Source organism: Oncorhynchus gorbuscha, linkage group LG23 (assembly GCF_021184085.1).
Source record: "Oncorhynchus gorbuscha isolate QuinsamMale2020 ecotype Even-year linkage group LG23, OgorEven_v1.0, whole genome shotgun sequence".
NCBI lineage: Eukaryota > Metazoa > Chordata > Actinopteri > Salmoniformes > Salmonidae > Oncorhynchus > Oncorhynchus gorbuscha.
The window spans coordinates 2,128,121-2,142,816 of record NC_060195.1 but is presented as its reverse complement, the minus strand read 5'-3'; the positions used below and the strand labels follow the sequence as shown (position 1 = coordinate 2,142,816).

The following is a 14,696-nucleotide window of genomic DNA, read 5'->3' as shown; positions in this document are numbered from 1 at the left end:
CTTCTCTTTCTGGATGGGGGATGACAGACATTATCTACACAGCCTTCTCTTTCTGGATGGGGGGATGACAGACATTATCTACAGAGCCTTCTCTTTCTGGATGGGGGGATGACAGACATTATCTACGCAGCCTTCTCTTTCTGGGTGGGGGGATGACAGACATGATCTACATAGCCTTCTCTTTCTGGGTGGGGGCGGGGATGACAGACATTATCTACATAGCCTTCTCTTTCTGGGTGGGGGGATGACAGACATTATCTACACAGCCTTCTCTTTCTGGATGGGGGGATGACAGACATTATCTACACAGCCTTCTCTTTCTGGATGGGGGGATGACAGACATTATCTACACAGCCTTCTCTTTCTGGATGGGGGATGACAGACATTATCTACAGAGCCTTCTCTTTCTGGATGGGGGATGACAGACATTATCTACAGAGCCTTCTCTTTCTGGATGGGGGATGACAGACATTATCTACACAGCCTTCTCTTTCTGGGTGGGGGGATGACAGACATTATCTACACAGCCTTCTCTTTCTGGGTGGGGGGATGACAGACATTATCTACAGAGCCTTCTCTTTCTGGGTGGGGGGATGACAGACATTATCTACAGAGCCTTCTCTTTCTGGGTGGGGGGATGACAGACATTATCTACAGAGCCTTCTCTTTCTGGGTGGGGGGATGACAGACATTATCTACAGAGCCTTCTCTTTCTGGGTGGGGGGATGACAGACATTATCTACACAGCCTTCTCTTTCTGGGTGGGGGGATGACAGACATTATCTACAGAGCCTTCTCTTTCTGGGTGGGGGGTGACAGACATTATCTACAGAGCCTTCTCTTTCTGGGTGGGGGGATGACAGACATTATCTACAGAGCCTTCTCTTTCTGGGTGGGGGGATGACAGACATTATCTACAGAGCCTTCTCTTTCTGGATGGGGGATGACAGACATTATCTACGCAGCCTTCTCTTTCTGGGTGGGGGGATGACAGACATTATCTACACAGCCTTCTCTTTCTGGGTGGGGGGATGACAGACATTATCTACACAGCCTTCTCTTTCTGGGTGTGGGGGGGATGACAGACATTATCTACACAGCCTTCTCCTTCTGGGTGGGGGGGATAACAGACATGATCTACACAGCCTTCTCTTTCTGGATGGGGGATGACAGACATTATCCTTCACATTATCCTCATCTATACTGGGCTCCCGAGTGGCACAGCGGTCTAAGGCACTGTATCTCAGTCCTTGAGGCGTCACTACAGACCCTGGATCGATTCCAGGCTGTATCACAACTGACAGTGATTGGGAGTCCCATAGGTACGCGCATAATTGATCCAGCGCCGTCTGGGTTTGGCCGGTGTAGGCCGTCATTGTAAATAAGAAATTGTTCTTAACCGACTTGCCTAGTTAAACAAAGGTTACACTTAAAATGTGAAAAAGATATACCATGCCTGCTCTTTCTAGAGAGTGGGCTTATAGTTTTTTTTTTTTTGTGATGCTTCTGGGATTTGTAGTTCTGTAATGTGATTGCTCTAGAGTTCTATACTGAACAAAAATATAAACACAACATGTAAAGTGTTGGTCCCATGTTTCATGAGCTGAAATAAAAGATCCCAGAAATGTTCCATACGCACAAAAACAAATGTTTCTCTCAAAACAACATGATAATTACATAGGTGAGCCTTGTGCTTGTGACAATAAAGGCCACCTTTTTATTTTGGTCACGACAATGCACAGATGTCTCGAGTTGAGGGAGTGTGCAAATGGCATGCTGACTCCAGGAATGCCCAACAGAGTTGTTGCCAGAGAATTGAATGAGAATTTCTCTACCATAAGCCGCCTCCAAAGTCGCTTTAGAGAATTTGGCAGTACGCCCAACCGGCCTCACAACCACATGTAACCACATCAGCCCAGGACCTCCACATCCGGCTTCGTCACCTGCGGGATCATCTGAGGAGTGGAAGGGGAGGAGTATTTCTGTCTATAATAGACCTTTTGGGGGAAAAACTCATTCTGATTGGCTGGGCCTGACTCCCGAGTGGGTGGACCTAGCTTCCAAGTGGGTGGGCATATGCTCTCCCAGACCCACCCACAGCTGCGCCACTGCCCAGTCATGTGAAATCAATAGTTTAGGGAATAATTTATTTATTTCAATTGACTGATTTCCTTCTATGAACTGGAACTGTAAAATCTTTGAAATTGTTGCATGTTTGTGTTTATATTTTGGTTCAGTACATTAGGTACAACCCTGGGGTTAGTAGTTCTGTAATGTGACTGCTCTAGCGTTTGTAGTTCTATTATGTACAACCCTGGAGTTTGAAGTTCTGTAATGTGACTGCTCTAGTGTTTGTAGTTCTATTATGCGCAACCCTGGAGTTTGAAGTTCTGTAATGTGACTGCTCTAGCGTTTGTAGTTCTATTATGTACAACCCTGGGGTTTGTAGTTTTGTAATGTGACTGCTCTAGCGTTTGTAGTTCTATTATGTACAACACTGGAGTTTGTAGTTCTGTAATGTGACTGCTCTAGCGTTTGTAGTTCTATTATGTACAACCCTGGAGTTTGAAGTTCTGTAATGTGACTGCTCTAGCGTTTGTAGTTCTATTATGTACAACCCTGGAGTTTGAAGTTCTGTAATGTGACTGCTCTAGCGTTTGTAGTTCTATTATGTACAACCCTGGAGTTTGAAGTTCTGTAATGTGACTGCTCTAGCGTTTGTAGTTCTATTATGTACAACCCTGGAGTTTGAAGTTCTGTAATGTGACTGCTCTAGCATTTGTAGTTCTATTATGTACAACCCTGGAGTTTGAAGTTCTGTAATGTGACTGCTCTAGCGTTTGTAGTTCTATTATGTACAACCCTGGGGTTTGAAGTTCTGTTCTCTTGCCTTTGCTGGTTTCTCCTTCTTGGCCTTGGGTTCAGTCTTGGCTGGGGCTGGTTTCTGGAGAGAGAGAGAACAAACATCAGCTTCATGTGTTCTACAACCACTGATCATTCCTAGTTCTACTGACCAGTAGGAGCTAGGGCTTCCGTGGGACTTTACTGAGATTTATCAACTGGTTCAGAGTTCTGTAACCTGTTAAATATGTAATACATGTGGAATTAGTCAATGTGGAGGCTATGTACAGGGGGTACCGGTACAGAGGCTATATACAGGGGGTACCGGTACAGAGGCTATATACAGGGGGTACTGGTACAGAGGCTATATACAGGGAGTACCGGTACAGAGGCTATATACAGGGGGTACCGGTACAGAGGCTATATACAGGGAGTATCGGTACAGAGGCTATATACAGGGAGTACCGGTACAGAGGCTATATACAGAGGCTATATACAGGGGGTACCGGTACAGAGGCTATATACAGAGGCTATATACAGGGGGCACCGGTACAGAGGCTATATACAGAGGCTATATACAGGGGGTACCGGTACAGAGTCAATGTGGAGGCTATATACAGGGGGTACCGGTACAGAGTCAATGTGGAGGCTATATACAGGGGGTACCGGTACTGAGTCAGTGTGGAGGCTATATACAGGGGGTACCGGTACAGAGTCAATGTGGAGGCTATATGCAGGGGGTACTGGTACAGAGTCAATGTGGAGGCTATATGCAGGGGGTACCAGTACAGAGTCAATGTGGAGGCTATATGCAGGGGGTACCGGTACAGAGTCAATGTGGAGGCTATATACAGGGGGTACCGGTACAGAGTCAATGTGGAGGCTATATACAGGGGTTACCGGTACAGAGTCAATGTGGAGGCTATATGCAGGGGGTACCGGTACAGAGTCAATGTGTAGGCTATATGCAGGGGGTACACGTTAGTGAGGTTAGATGAGGAAATTGAGGTAATATGTACATGTAGGTAAAGTGACTATGCATTGATAATAAACAGAGAGTAGCAGCAGTGTAAAAGAGGGGTCTGGGTAGCCCTTTGATTAGCTGTTCAGGAGTCTTGTGACCTGAAGCTGTTTAGGAGCCTTTTGGACCTAGACTTGGCGCTCCGGTACTGCTTGCCATGCGGTAGCGGAGAGAACAGTCTATGACTGGGGTGGCTGGAGTCTTTGAAACTTTTAGGGCTCTGACACCACCTGGTATAGAGGTCCTGGATGGCAGGAAGCTTGGCCCCAGTGATGTACTGGGCCGTACGAACTACCCTCTGTTATGCCTTGCAGTCAGAGGCCGAGCAGTTGTCATACTAGGCAGTGATGCAACCAGTCAGGATGCTCTCGATGGTGCAGCTGTAGAGCCTTTTGAGGATCTGAGTACCTATGCCAAATAATTTCAGTCTCCTGAGGGGGAATAGGCTTTGTCGTGCCCTCTTCATGACTGTCTTAGTGTGTTTGGACCATGATAGTTTGTTGGTGATGTGGACACCAAGGAACTTGAAGCTCTCAACCTGCTTCACAGCAGCCCCATCGTGGACTCCTTTTCCTGTAGTCCACAATCATCTCCTTTGTATTGAGGGAGAAGTTGTCCTTGCACTATATGATCAGATATACATATCTCCGGCCTCCTCCCTATAGGCTGTCTCATCATTGTCGGTGATCAGGCCTCCACTGTTGTGTCATCGGCAAACTTAATGGTGTTGGAGTCGTGTCTGGCCATGCAGTCATGAGTGAACAGGGAGAACAGGAGGGGACTGAGCTGCCAGTGACTGGAACGAATTACAAAAATCGCTGAAGTTGGAGACTTATTTCCTTCACCAACTTTAAACATCTGCTATCTGAGCAGCTAACCGATCGCTGCAGCTGTACATAGTCTATCTGTAAATAGCCCACCCAATTTCACCTACCTCATCCCCATACTGTTTTTATTTATTTATTTTTCTGCTCTTTTGCACACCAATATCTCTACCTGTACATGATCATCTGATCATTTATCACTCCAGTGTTAATCTGCTAAATTGTAATTATTCGCCTACCTCCTCATGCCTTTTGCACACAATGTATATAGATTATTTTTTCTACTGTGTCATTGACTTGTTTATTGTGTTATTGGCTTGTTTATTGTTTACTCCATGTGTAACTCTGTGTTGTTGTCTGTTCACACTGCTTTGCTTTATCTTGGCCAGGTCGCAGTTGTAAATGAGAACTTGTTCTCAACTAGCCTACCTGGTTAAATAAAGGTGTTCTCAACTAGCCTACCTGGTTAAATAAAGGTGTTCTCAACCAGCCTACCTGGTTAAATAAAGGTGTTCTCTACTAGCCTACCTGGTTAAATAAAGGTGTTCTCAACTAGCCTACCTGGTTAAATAAAGGTGTTCTCAACCAGCCTGCCTGGTTAAATAAAGGTGTTCTCAACTAGCCTACCTGGTTAAATAAAGGTGTTCTCAACTAGCCTACCTGGTTAAATAAAGGTGTTCTCAACCAGCCTACCTGGTTAAATAAAGGTGTTCTCAACTAGCCTACCTGGTTAAATAGTGTTCTCAAGGTGTTCTAGCCTACCTGGTTAAATAAAGGTGTTCTCAACTAGCCTACCTGGTTAAATAAAGGTGTTCTCAACTAGCCTACCTGGTTAAATAAAGGTGTTCTCAACTAGCCTACCTGGTTAAATAAAGGTGAAAAAAATAAAATAAAAAATAGCAATACATGTGTAATTACCTGCTATGTGTATTTATACAGACAATACATGTGTAATTACCTGCTATATATATATATACAGACAATACATGTGAAATTACCTGCTATGTGTATTTATACAGACAATACATGTGTAATTACCTGCTATATATATATATACAGACAATACATGTGAAATTACCTGCTATGTGTATTTATACAGACAATACATGTGTAATTACCTGCTGTATATATAGAGACAATACATGTGTAATTACCTGCTGTATATATAGAGACAATACATGTGTAATTACCTGCTATATATATATAGAGACAATACATGTGTAATTACCTGCTATATATATAGAGAGACAATACATGTGTAATTACCTGCTATATATATATATATATATAGAGACAATACATGTGTAATTACCTGCTATATATATATATATAGAGACAATACATGTGTAATTACCTGCTATATATATATATATAGAGACAATACATGTGTAATTACCTGCTATATATATAGAGACAATACATGTGTAATTACCTGCTATATATATAGAGACAATACATGTGTAATTACCTGCTATATATATAGAGACAATACATGTGTAATTACCTGCTATATATATAGAGACAATACATGTGTAATTACCTGCTATATATATATAGACAATACATGTGTAATTACCTGCTATATATATATATAGAGACAATACATGTGTAATTACCTGCTATATATATATAGAGACAATACACGTGTAATTACCTGCATGTGTAATTATATATATATATAGAGACAATACATGTGTAATTACCTGCTATATATATAGAGACAATACATGTGTAATTACCTGCTATATATATAGAGACAATACATGTGTAATTACCTGCTATATATATATAGAGACAAGTAATTACCTGAGACAATACATGTGTAATTACCTGCTATATATATATAGAGACAATACATGTGTAATTACCTGCTATATATATATAGAGACAATACATGTGTAATTACCTGCTATATATATATAGAGACAATACATGTGTAATTACCTGCTATATATATATAGAGAGACAATACATGTGTAATTACCTGCTATATATATATAGAGACAATACATGTGTAATTACCTGCTATATATATATATAGAGACAATACATTTGTAATTACCTGCTATATATAATATAATATATGCCATTTAGACGCTTTTATCCAAAGCGACTTACAGTCATGTGTGCATACATTCTACAGAGACAATACATGTGTAATTACCTGCTATATATATATATAGAGACAATACATGTGTAATTACCTGCTATATATATATATATAGAGACAATACATGTGTAATTACCTGCTATATATATAGAGACAATACATGTGTAATTACCTGCTATATATATATAGAGACAATACATGTGTAATTACCTGACAATACATGTGTAATATATATATAGAGACAATACATGTGTAATTACCTGCTATATATATATAGAGACAATACATGTGTAATTACCTGCTGCAATATATATATATAGAGACAATACATGTGTAATTACCTGCTATATATATATAGAGACAATACATGTGTAATTAATTACCTGCTGTATATATAGAGACAATACATGTGTAATTACCTGCTATATATATATATATAGAGACAATACATGTGTAATTACCTGCTATATATATATATATAGAGACAATACATGTGTAATTACCTGCTATATATATATAGAGACAATACATAATTATATATATAGAGACAATACATGTGCTATATATATTACAATACATGTGTAATTACCTGCTATATATATAGAGACAATACATGTGTAATTATATATATAGAGACAATACATGTGTAATTACCTGCTATATATATATATATATAGAGACAATACATGTGTAATTACCTGCATGTGTATATATATATAGAGACAATACATGTGTAATTACCTGCTATATATATAGAGAGACAATACATGTGTAATTACCTGCTATATATATATAATTACCTGCTATATATATATAGAGACAATACATGTGTAATTACCTGCTATATATATATAGAGACAATACATGTGTAATTACCTGCTAATTATATATATAGAGACAATACATGTGTAATTACCTGCTATATATATATAGAGACAATACATGTGTAATTACCTGCTATATATATATAGAGACAATATATAGAGACAATACATGTGTAATTACCATGCTGTATATATAGAGACAATACATGTGTAATTACCTGCTATATATATATATATTATATATATATATATATATACCTGCTATAGACAATACATGTGTAATTACCTATATATATATAGAGACAATACATAATACCTGTGTAATTACCTATATATATAGAGACAATACATGTGTAATTACCTGCTATATATATACAGACAATACATGTGTAATTACCTGCTATATATAGAGACAATACATGTAATTACCTGTAATTAGAGACAATACATGTGTAATTACCTGCTATATATATATACAGACAATACATGTGTAATTACCTGCTATATATATATAGAGACAATACATGTGTAATTACCTGCTATATATATATAGAGACAATACATGTGTAATTACCTGCTATATATATATAGAGACAATACATGTGTAATTACCTGCTATATATATATAGAGACAATACATGTGTAATTACCTGCTATATATATATAGAGACAATACATGTATATATATAGAGACAATACATGTGTAATTAGAGACAATACATGTGTAATTACCTGCTATATATATACAGACAATACATGTGTAATTATATATATAGAGACAATACATGTGTAATTACCTGCTGTATATATACATGTGTAATTACCTATATATATATAGAGAGAGACAATACATGTGTAATTACCTGCTGTATATATACAGACAATACATGTGTAATTACCTGCTATATATATATAGAGACAATACATGTGTAATTACCTACTATATATATAGAGACAATACATGTGTAATTACCTGCTATATATATATATATAGACAATACATGTGTAATTACCTGCTGTATATATATATAGAGACAATACATGTGTAATTATCTGTTATATATACAGACAACATGTGTAAAATGATTGCAGCTGAGGATATAGCCGCGTCATAAGGTAGTGTACAGGTTATACGACGCGTCATAAGGGTTATAGACGCGTCATAAGGTAGTGTAGAGGTTATAGACGCGTCATAAGGTAGTGTAGAGGTTATAGACGCGTCATAAGGTAGTGTAGAGGTTATATGACGCGTCATAAGGTAGTGTAGAGGTTATATGACGCGTCATAAGGTAGTGTAGAGGTTATATGACGCGTCATAAGGTAGTGTCAGGTTATATGACGCGTCATAAGGTAGTGTAGAGGTTATAGCCGCGTCATAAGGTAGTGTACAGGTTATAGACGCGTCATAAGGTAGTGTACAAGTTATAGACGCGTCATAAGGTAGTGGAGAGGTTATATGATGCGTCATAAGGTAGTGTCAGGTTATATGACGCGTCATAAGGTAGTGTAGAGGTTATACGACGCGTCATAAGGTAGTGTACATGTTATACGACGCGTCATAAGGTAGTGTAGAGGTTATACGACGCGTCATAAGGTAGTGTAGAGGTTATACGACGCATCATAAGGTAGTGTAGAGGTTATACGACGCGTCATAAGGTAGTGTAGAGGTTATACGACGCGTCATAAGGTAGTGTACAGGTTATACGACGCGTCATAAGGTAGTGTACAGGTTATAGACGCGTCATAAGGTAGTGTAGAGGTTATAGACGCGTCATAAGGTAGTGTACAGGTTATAGACGCGTCATAAGGTAGTGTACATGTTATACGACGCGTCATAAGGTAGTGTAGAGGTTATACGACGCGTCATAAGGTAGTGTAGAGGTTATACGACGCGTCATAAGGTAGTGTACAGGTTATACGACGCGTCATAAGGTAGTGTACATGTTATACGACGCGTCATAAGGTAGTGTAGAGGTTATACGACGCGTCATAAGGTAGTGTAGAGGTTATACGACGCGTCATAAGGTAGTGTACAGGTTATACGACGCGTCATAAGGTAGTGTACAGGTTATACGACGCGTCATAAGGTAGTGTACATGTTATACGACGCGTCATAAGGTAGTGTAGAGGTTATATGACGCGTCATAAGGTAGTGTACAGGTTATAGACGCGTCATAAGGTAGTGTAGAGGTTATATGACGCGTCATAAGGTAGTGTACAGGTTATAGACGCGTCATAAGGTAGTGTACAGGTTATAGATGCGTCATAAGGTAGTGTACAGGTTATACGACGCATCATAAGGTAGTGTACAGGTTATACGACGCGTCATAAGGTAGTGTACAGGTTATACGACGCATCATAACGTAGTGTACAGGTTATACGACGCGTCATAAGGTAGTGTACAGGTTATAGACGCGTCATAACGTAGTGTACAGGTTATAGACGCGTCATAAGGTAGTGTACAGGTTATAGACGCGTCATAAGGTAGTGTACAGGTTATAGACGCGTCATAAGGTAGTGTACAGGTTATAGATGCGTCATAAGGTAGTGTACAGGTTATAGACGCGTCATAAGGTAGTGTACAGGTTATAGACGCGTCATAAGGTAGTGTATAATGTCTGTATCGTAGCTGGTCTCACCGCTGATAACCGGGCGGATCTCCTCTGGGGCTGCAACAGGAAGAGGAAGAGAAAACATGTCACCACAGAAAAACACACACGCTGTCAGAGATCAACTATGATGAAACTGAGCTGACAATACGAGTTCATTTATTGAATATTAATTATAGGGGATGAGTTGTAGTCGAGGATCTCGGTCTTACCTCCTCCTTGGTGTCCCCAGCGGCTCCCTGCTGAGGGCAAACACAAACAACGACAAATAAACAACTTTTATCACAACAACAACACTTTATTGGTCTTTATAAGAGCAGGCAACAGTCTACGGTGGCTCAAATTACATATTTCTTCACTGTCAGGGAAGACCCCAGATAACTTTTCAATTTCAAGAAAAAAGTTAAAATGTCATAGATAATGTAAAAATAAAGGTGTTTTTAGAACCATTAGATGGAAGTGTAATGTAATATTTGAGTTTTGTTAACAGTTTATATGTTTTGGGACCAGTAACACTGAAAGTTGGGGTCCTAAAGCATCTGTCTCTCTTTCTCCACTCTCTCCATCTCTCTCTTCTGTCTATGAGCTCAGGCAGGATTTGAAAACTCGCGCGGGACGGAATAAGCAAGAGGGAGGAGCAGAGTTACGACTCCGCAGCGCCGCCCGGCGGTAGAGACACGACACTGCAGCCACCTGGGACCATGAACAAAGACAAAAAATATACATTTTTATCGAAATACGACGACGATTGCATCTTTTAACGATCAGAATTTAAACTAGGGATACGAACGAATATTCTCGGGGACATTTTGGGCGGATTGAGGGGAAAATGTCTGTAACTGAAGCGTTTCTGTTCGGTAGGTCGAAGAAGAGAGGAAGACTTGGGCTGCAAAGCATGGCTGCTGGTTGTGCTTTAACTACATGGAGACAGACTTCTGGCTTCCCGAAGGACAGCGACCGCCGGGGGGAAAGCAGCCTTTTAAGCCCACAAGCAATCAGAAAAAATATTCGTTTAAAACACACAAAAATATGCATATTATTTTTAGAAAATACCCTCCAAATAAATACCATAAATTCTCAAAAGAAATAGGTTTATAATGAACTAATCGTTGGAGAAGCGATGGCTCTCTACATTCATTTGCACGCTATCAATAGCTACCTGCTTTTCTTATTTCACAATGCTCTCTAAATAGTCACCAAACTACGTACCTTTCTCTTGGGCATGTTGGATTCTTGGAGATTCTCTTTCAGATGGAACTATAAAGTGTTTAGCTGGCTGCTGTTAGTTAGGTGCATGTGAAGCCAAGTGTCTGCTGCTGCCTGGTCCGTGTAGTAAACACACAGGAACAGCCACCAGACTGGCTGAATGGGGGGAGGGGTGCGGCTAAACGCAGGATTGATGTGCTCTCCACCAATTACGGAGCGATATTCGCAGCTGCAGAACACGGGAATTTGGGAACCGGTGATGTTCTTTACGCGCGAAGTGCTTCTAGCAAAGCGAGGGAAGAAAAGCCTTGCTAAAATTAACAACATCTCCATGAAATAATAGAGAGCGCATGATTAGTACGTGCCCCTGCGAACAGAGAACATGATTTGATAGAGGTTGTGTTTAATTTATGTCTTAAGTCAATGGAACTCAAAGAAAATGATCTCCCTCTATTCCAAGTATCATAGAACGACTGTCTTTTTTATATATTTTATTTTTATTTAACCTTTATTTAACTAGGCAAGTCACCATCTACTACACCATTTTAACTTCTGCCCAAAATAAGACGAAAAATACATCAACATTTGGCTTCGTGCTTGTGGCCAACATGGCGCCCTTCTTGCTCGACACATTTTTGTTGGTCGGCTTTTCTAAATGAATCTGAGGAGAGGGAACGTTTACGTCGCATCGTCCGGGCGCCTGTAGGTGGCTTCAGCTCCAAAGCCCAGTGTGAATGAATGAGCAGTTCTCCCTGCACCCCTGGCGGCCGAGGACAGACAATACACCTCACTAAAACATCCTCAGTCTTCCTCTCTTATCTAGTCAGACACACCGAATACTGATAGAAAGGGCAGAATATGAATGATCACCTTCAACTGTTACGTACTTCTATTAGCTATTGTAATTCATAGCCATTCATTTACTGGACTAAAATCCCCAAAAAGGCCGGATGTACCGGTATTGTCGTGGGGATGCAGTGTTTCATGTATGCCACTGGGGGGCGCTCTGAGACGCCCTTTAACAGCAACCTGGTGCGACATTGTAACCAACTGTAACTGGGTTCGATTATGACGTCATTCTAATGGATGCAACTTCTCGATACATTGTTGCATTCAGACACAAAGTGGAGCTAATGAGGGAATTCAATCAGAAGGTGAAAAGAGACATAACATTGACTGGACAGACGAGAACTAGAAGGTTATATTTTTTCTTGAAAGTTACAGTTCCTGACTCTTTACGTCCACGCATTTAGGCTGTTGAGTCTGTGGTCGACTTTTTGCCACTGATCAAGTCACGGTGACATGTTGCAACGAGAAACGGACGGTGTGAAAGAATAGAAAGAGAACGAGAGAGGGAGTGAAGAGAAGAGGGGCGGATCGTTCAGAGCAGGACTGGAGGAAGTTGTTTTGTGAGTCATCGCTGTGAAACTCACATTATTACTATTGGAACAGAGCAGAGCAAAGCATCAATCTACCTGACTGGATCCTCGGCGACAACGCACTCTAACATGGTGATCAAGGTCTATATAGCAACCTCTTCCGGTTCCACCTCGGTAAGAACTGAACAAACGACTTTTACAAATTTCATACGATTTGCAGGGGTCGGGGGTTCTGGTGATGATGGTTTACTACATGTGGGGGGGTCTGGTATAAAGAAGGTAGGCTGCCACAGCTGTAGACTCTAGCTGGGCTGTTTCTTTACCAGGCGGAGCTACTGTATATAATAACGATGTGCAGATACAGTATGTATTTCTACTCAGCAATAAGACAATATTCACTGAGGCCATACCAGACAGTTATATGTAGGCTATGCCAGACAGTTATATGTAGGCTATGCCAGACAGTTATATGTAGGCTATGCCAGACAGTTATATGTAGGCTATACCAGACAGTTATATGTAGGCTATACCAGACAGTTATATGTAGGCTATACCAGACATGTAGGCTATGTTATAGGCTATACCAGACAGTTATATGTAGGCTATGCCAGACAGTTATATGTAGGCTATACCAGACAGTTATATGTAGGCTATACCAGACAGTTATATGTAGGCTATACCAGACAGTTATATGTAGGCTATACCAGACAGTTATATGTAGGCTATACCAGACAGTTATATGTAGGCTATACCAGACAGTTATATGTTATATGTAGGCTATACCAGACAGTTATATGTAGGCTATACCAGACAGTTATATGTAGGCTATATGTAGGCTATACCAGACAGTTATATGTAGGCTATACCAGACAGTTATATGTAGGCTATACCAGACAGTTATATGTAGGCTATACCAGACAGTTATATGTAGGCTATACCAGACAGTTATATGTAGGCTATACCAGACAGTTATAGACAGACAGTTATATGTAGGCTATACCAGACAGTTATATGTAGGCTATACCAGACAGTTATATGTAGGCTACATGTAGGCTATACCATACAGTTATATGTAGGCTATACTAGACAGTTATATGTAGGCTATACCAGACACTTATATGTAGGCTATACCAGACAGTTATATGTAGGCCATACCAGACAGTTATATGTAGGCTATACCAGACAGTTATATGTAGGCTATACCAGACAGTTATATGTAGGCTATATCAGACAGTTATATGTAGGCCATACCAGACAGTTATATGTAGGCTATAGGCTATACATATGTCAGTAGAGTTTTAGTTGAGTTTTAGTAGTGTCAGTAGAGTTTTTTTAGTTTTAGTAGAGTATCAGTAGAGTTTTATTTGAGTTTTAGTATAGTGTCAGCTGAGTGTCAGTAGAGTGTTAGTAGAGTGTTAGTAGAGTGTCAGTTTAGTGTCAGTAGAGTGTTAGTAGAGTGTTAGTAGAGTGTCAGTTTAGTGTCAGTAGAGTGTTAGTAGAGTGTCAGTTTAGTGTCAGTAGAGTGTTAGTAGAGTGTCAGTAGAGTGTCAGTAGAGTGTCAGTAGAGTGTTAGTAGAGTGTTAGTAGAGTGTTAGTAGAGTCAGTAGAGTGTCAGTAGAGTGTCAGTAGAGTGTCAGTAGATTGTCAGTAGAGTGTCAGTAGAGTGTCAGTAGAGTGTTAGTAGATTGTCAGTAGAATCAGTAGAGTGTTAGTAGAGTGTCAGTAGAGTGTCAGCAGAGTGCCAGGAGAGTGTCAGTTTAGTGTCAGCAGAGTGTCAGCAGAGTGCCAGGAGAGTGTCAGTTTAGTGTCAGCAGAGTGTAGGTAGAGTGTCAGCAGAGTGCCAGGAGAGTGTCAGTTTAGTGTCAGCAGAGTGTCAGTAGAG

The 14,696-nt window shown here is 40.1% G+C and overlaps 1 protein-coding gene and 1 long non-coding RNA gene across 2 annotated transcripts in view; one reads left to right on the top strand and one right to left on the bottom strand.

The window, feature by feature from the left end:
• Positions 1 to 2,890: 2,890 nt before the first annotated feature.
• On the bottom strand, positions 2,891 to 11,593 carry LOC124011146. Its single transcript, XR_006834552.1, has 4 exons — positions 11,439 to 11,593; positions 10,442 to 10,471; positions 10,260 to 10,289; positions 2,891 to 2,944 (listed from the first exon to the last, which is right to left on the bottom strand). It is a non-coding gene; the product is annotated as an uncharacterized LOC124011146 (long non-coding RNA).
• Positions 11,594 to 12,525: 932 nt separating this feature from the next.
• Positions 12,526 to 14,696, top strand: part of sh3bgrl (SH3 domain binding glutamate-rich protein like) — a 51,217-nt gene continuing 49,046 nt past the window's right edge. The window contains exon 1 of the mRNA XM_046324210.1: positions 12,526 to 12,988. Coding sequence (XP_046180166.1) covers positions 12,944 to 12,988 — 45 coding nt within the window. The 5' untranslated portion in view covers positions 12,526 to 12,943. The remainder of the gene's footprint in view (positions 12,989 to 14,696) is intronic.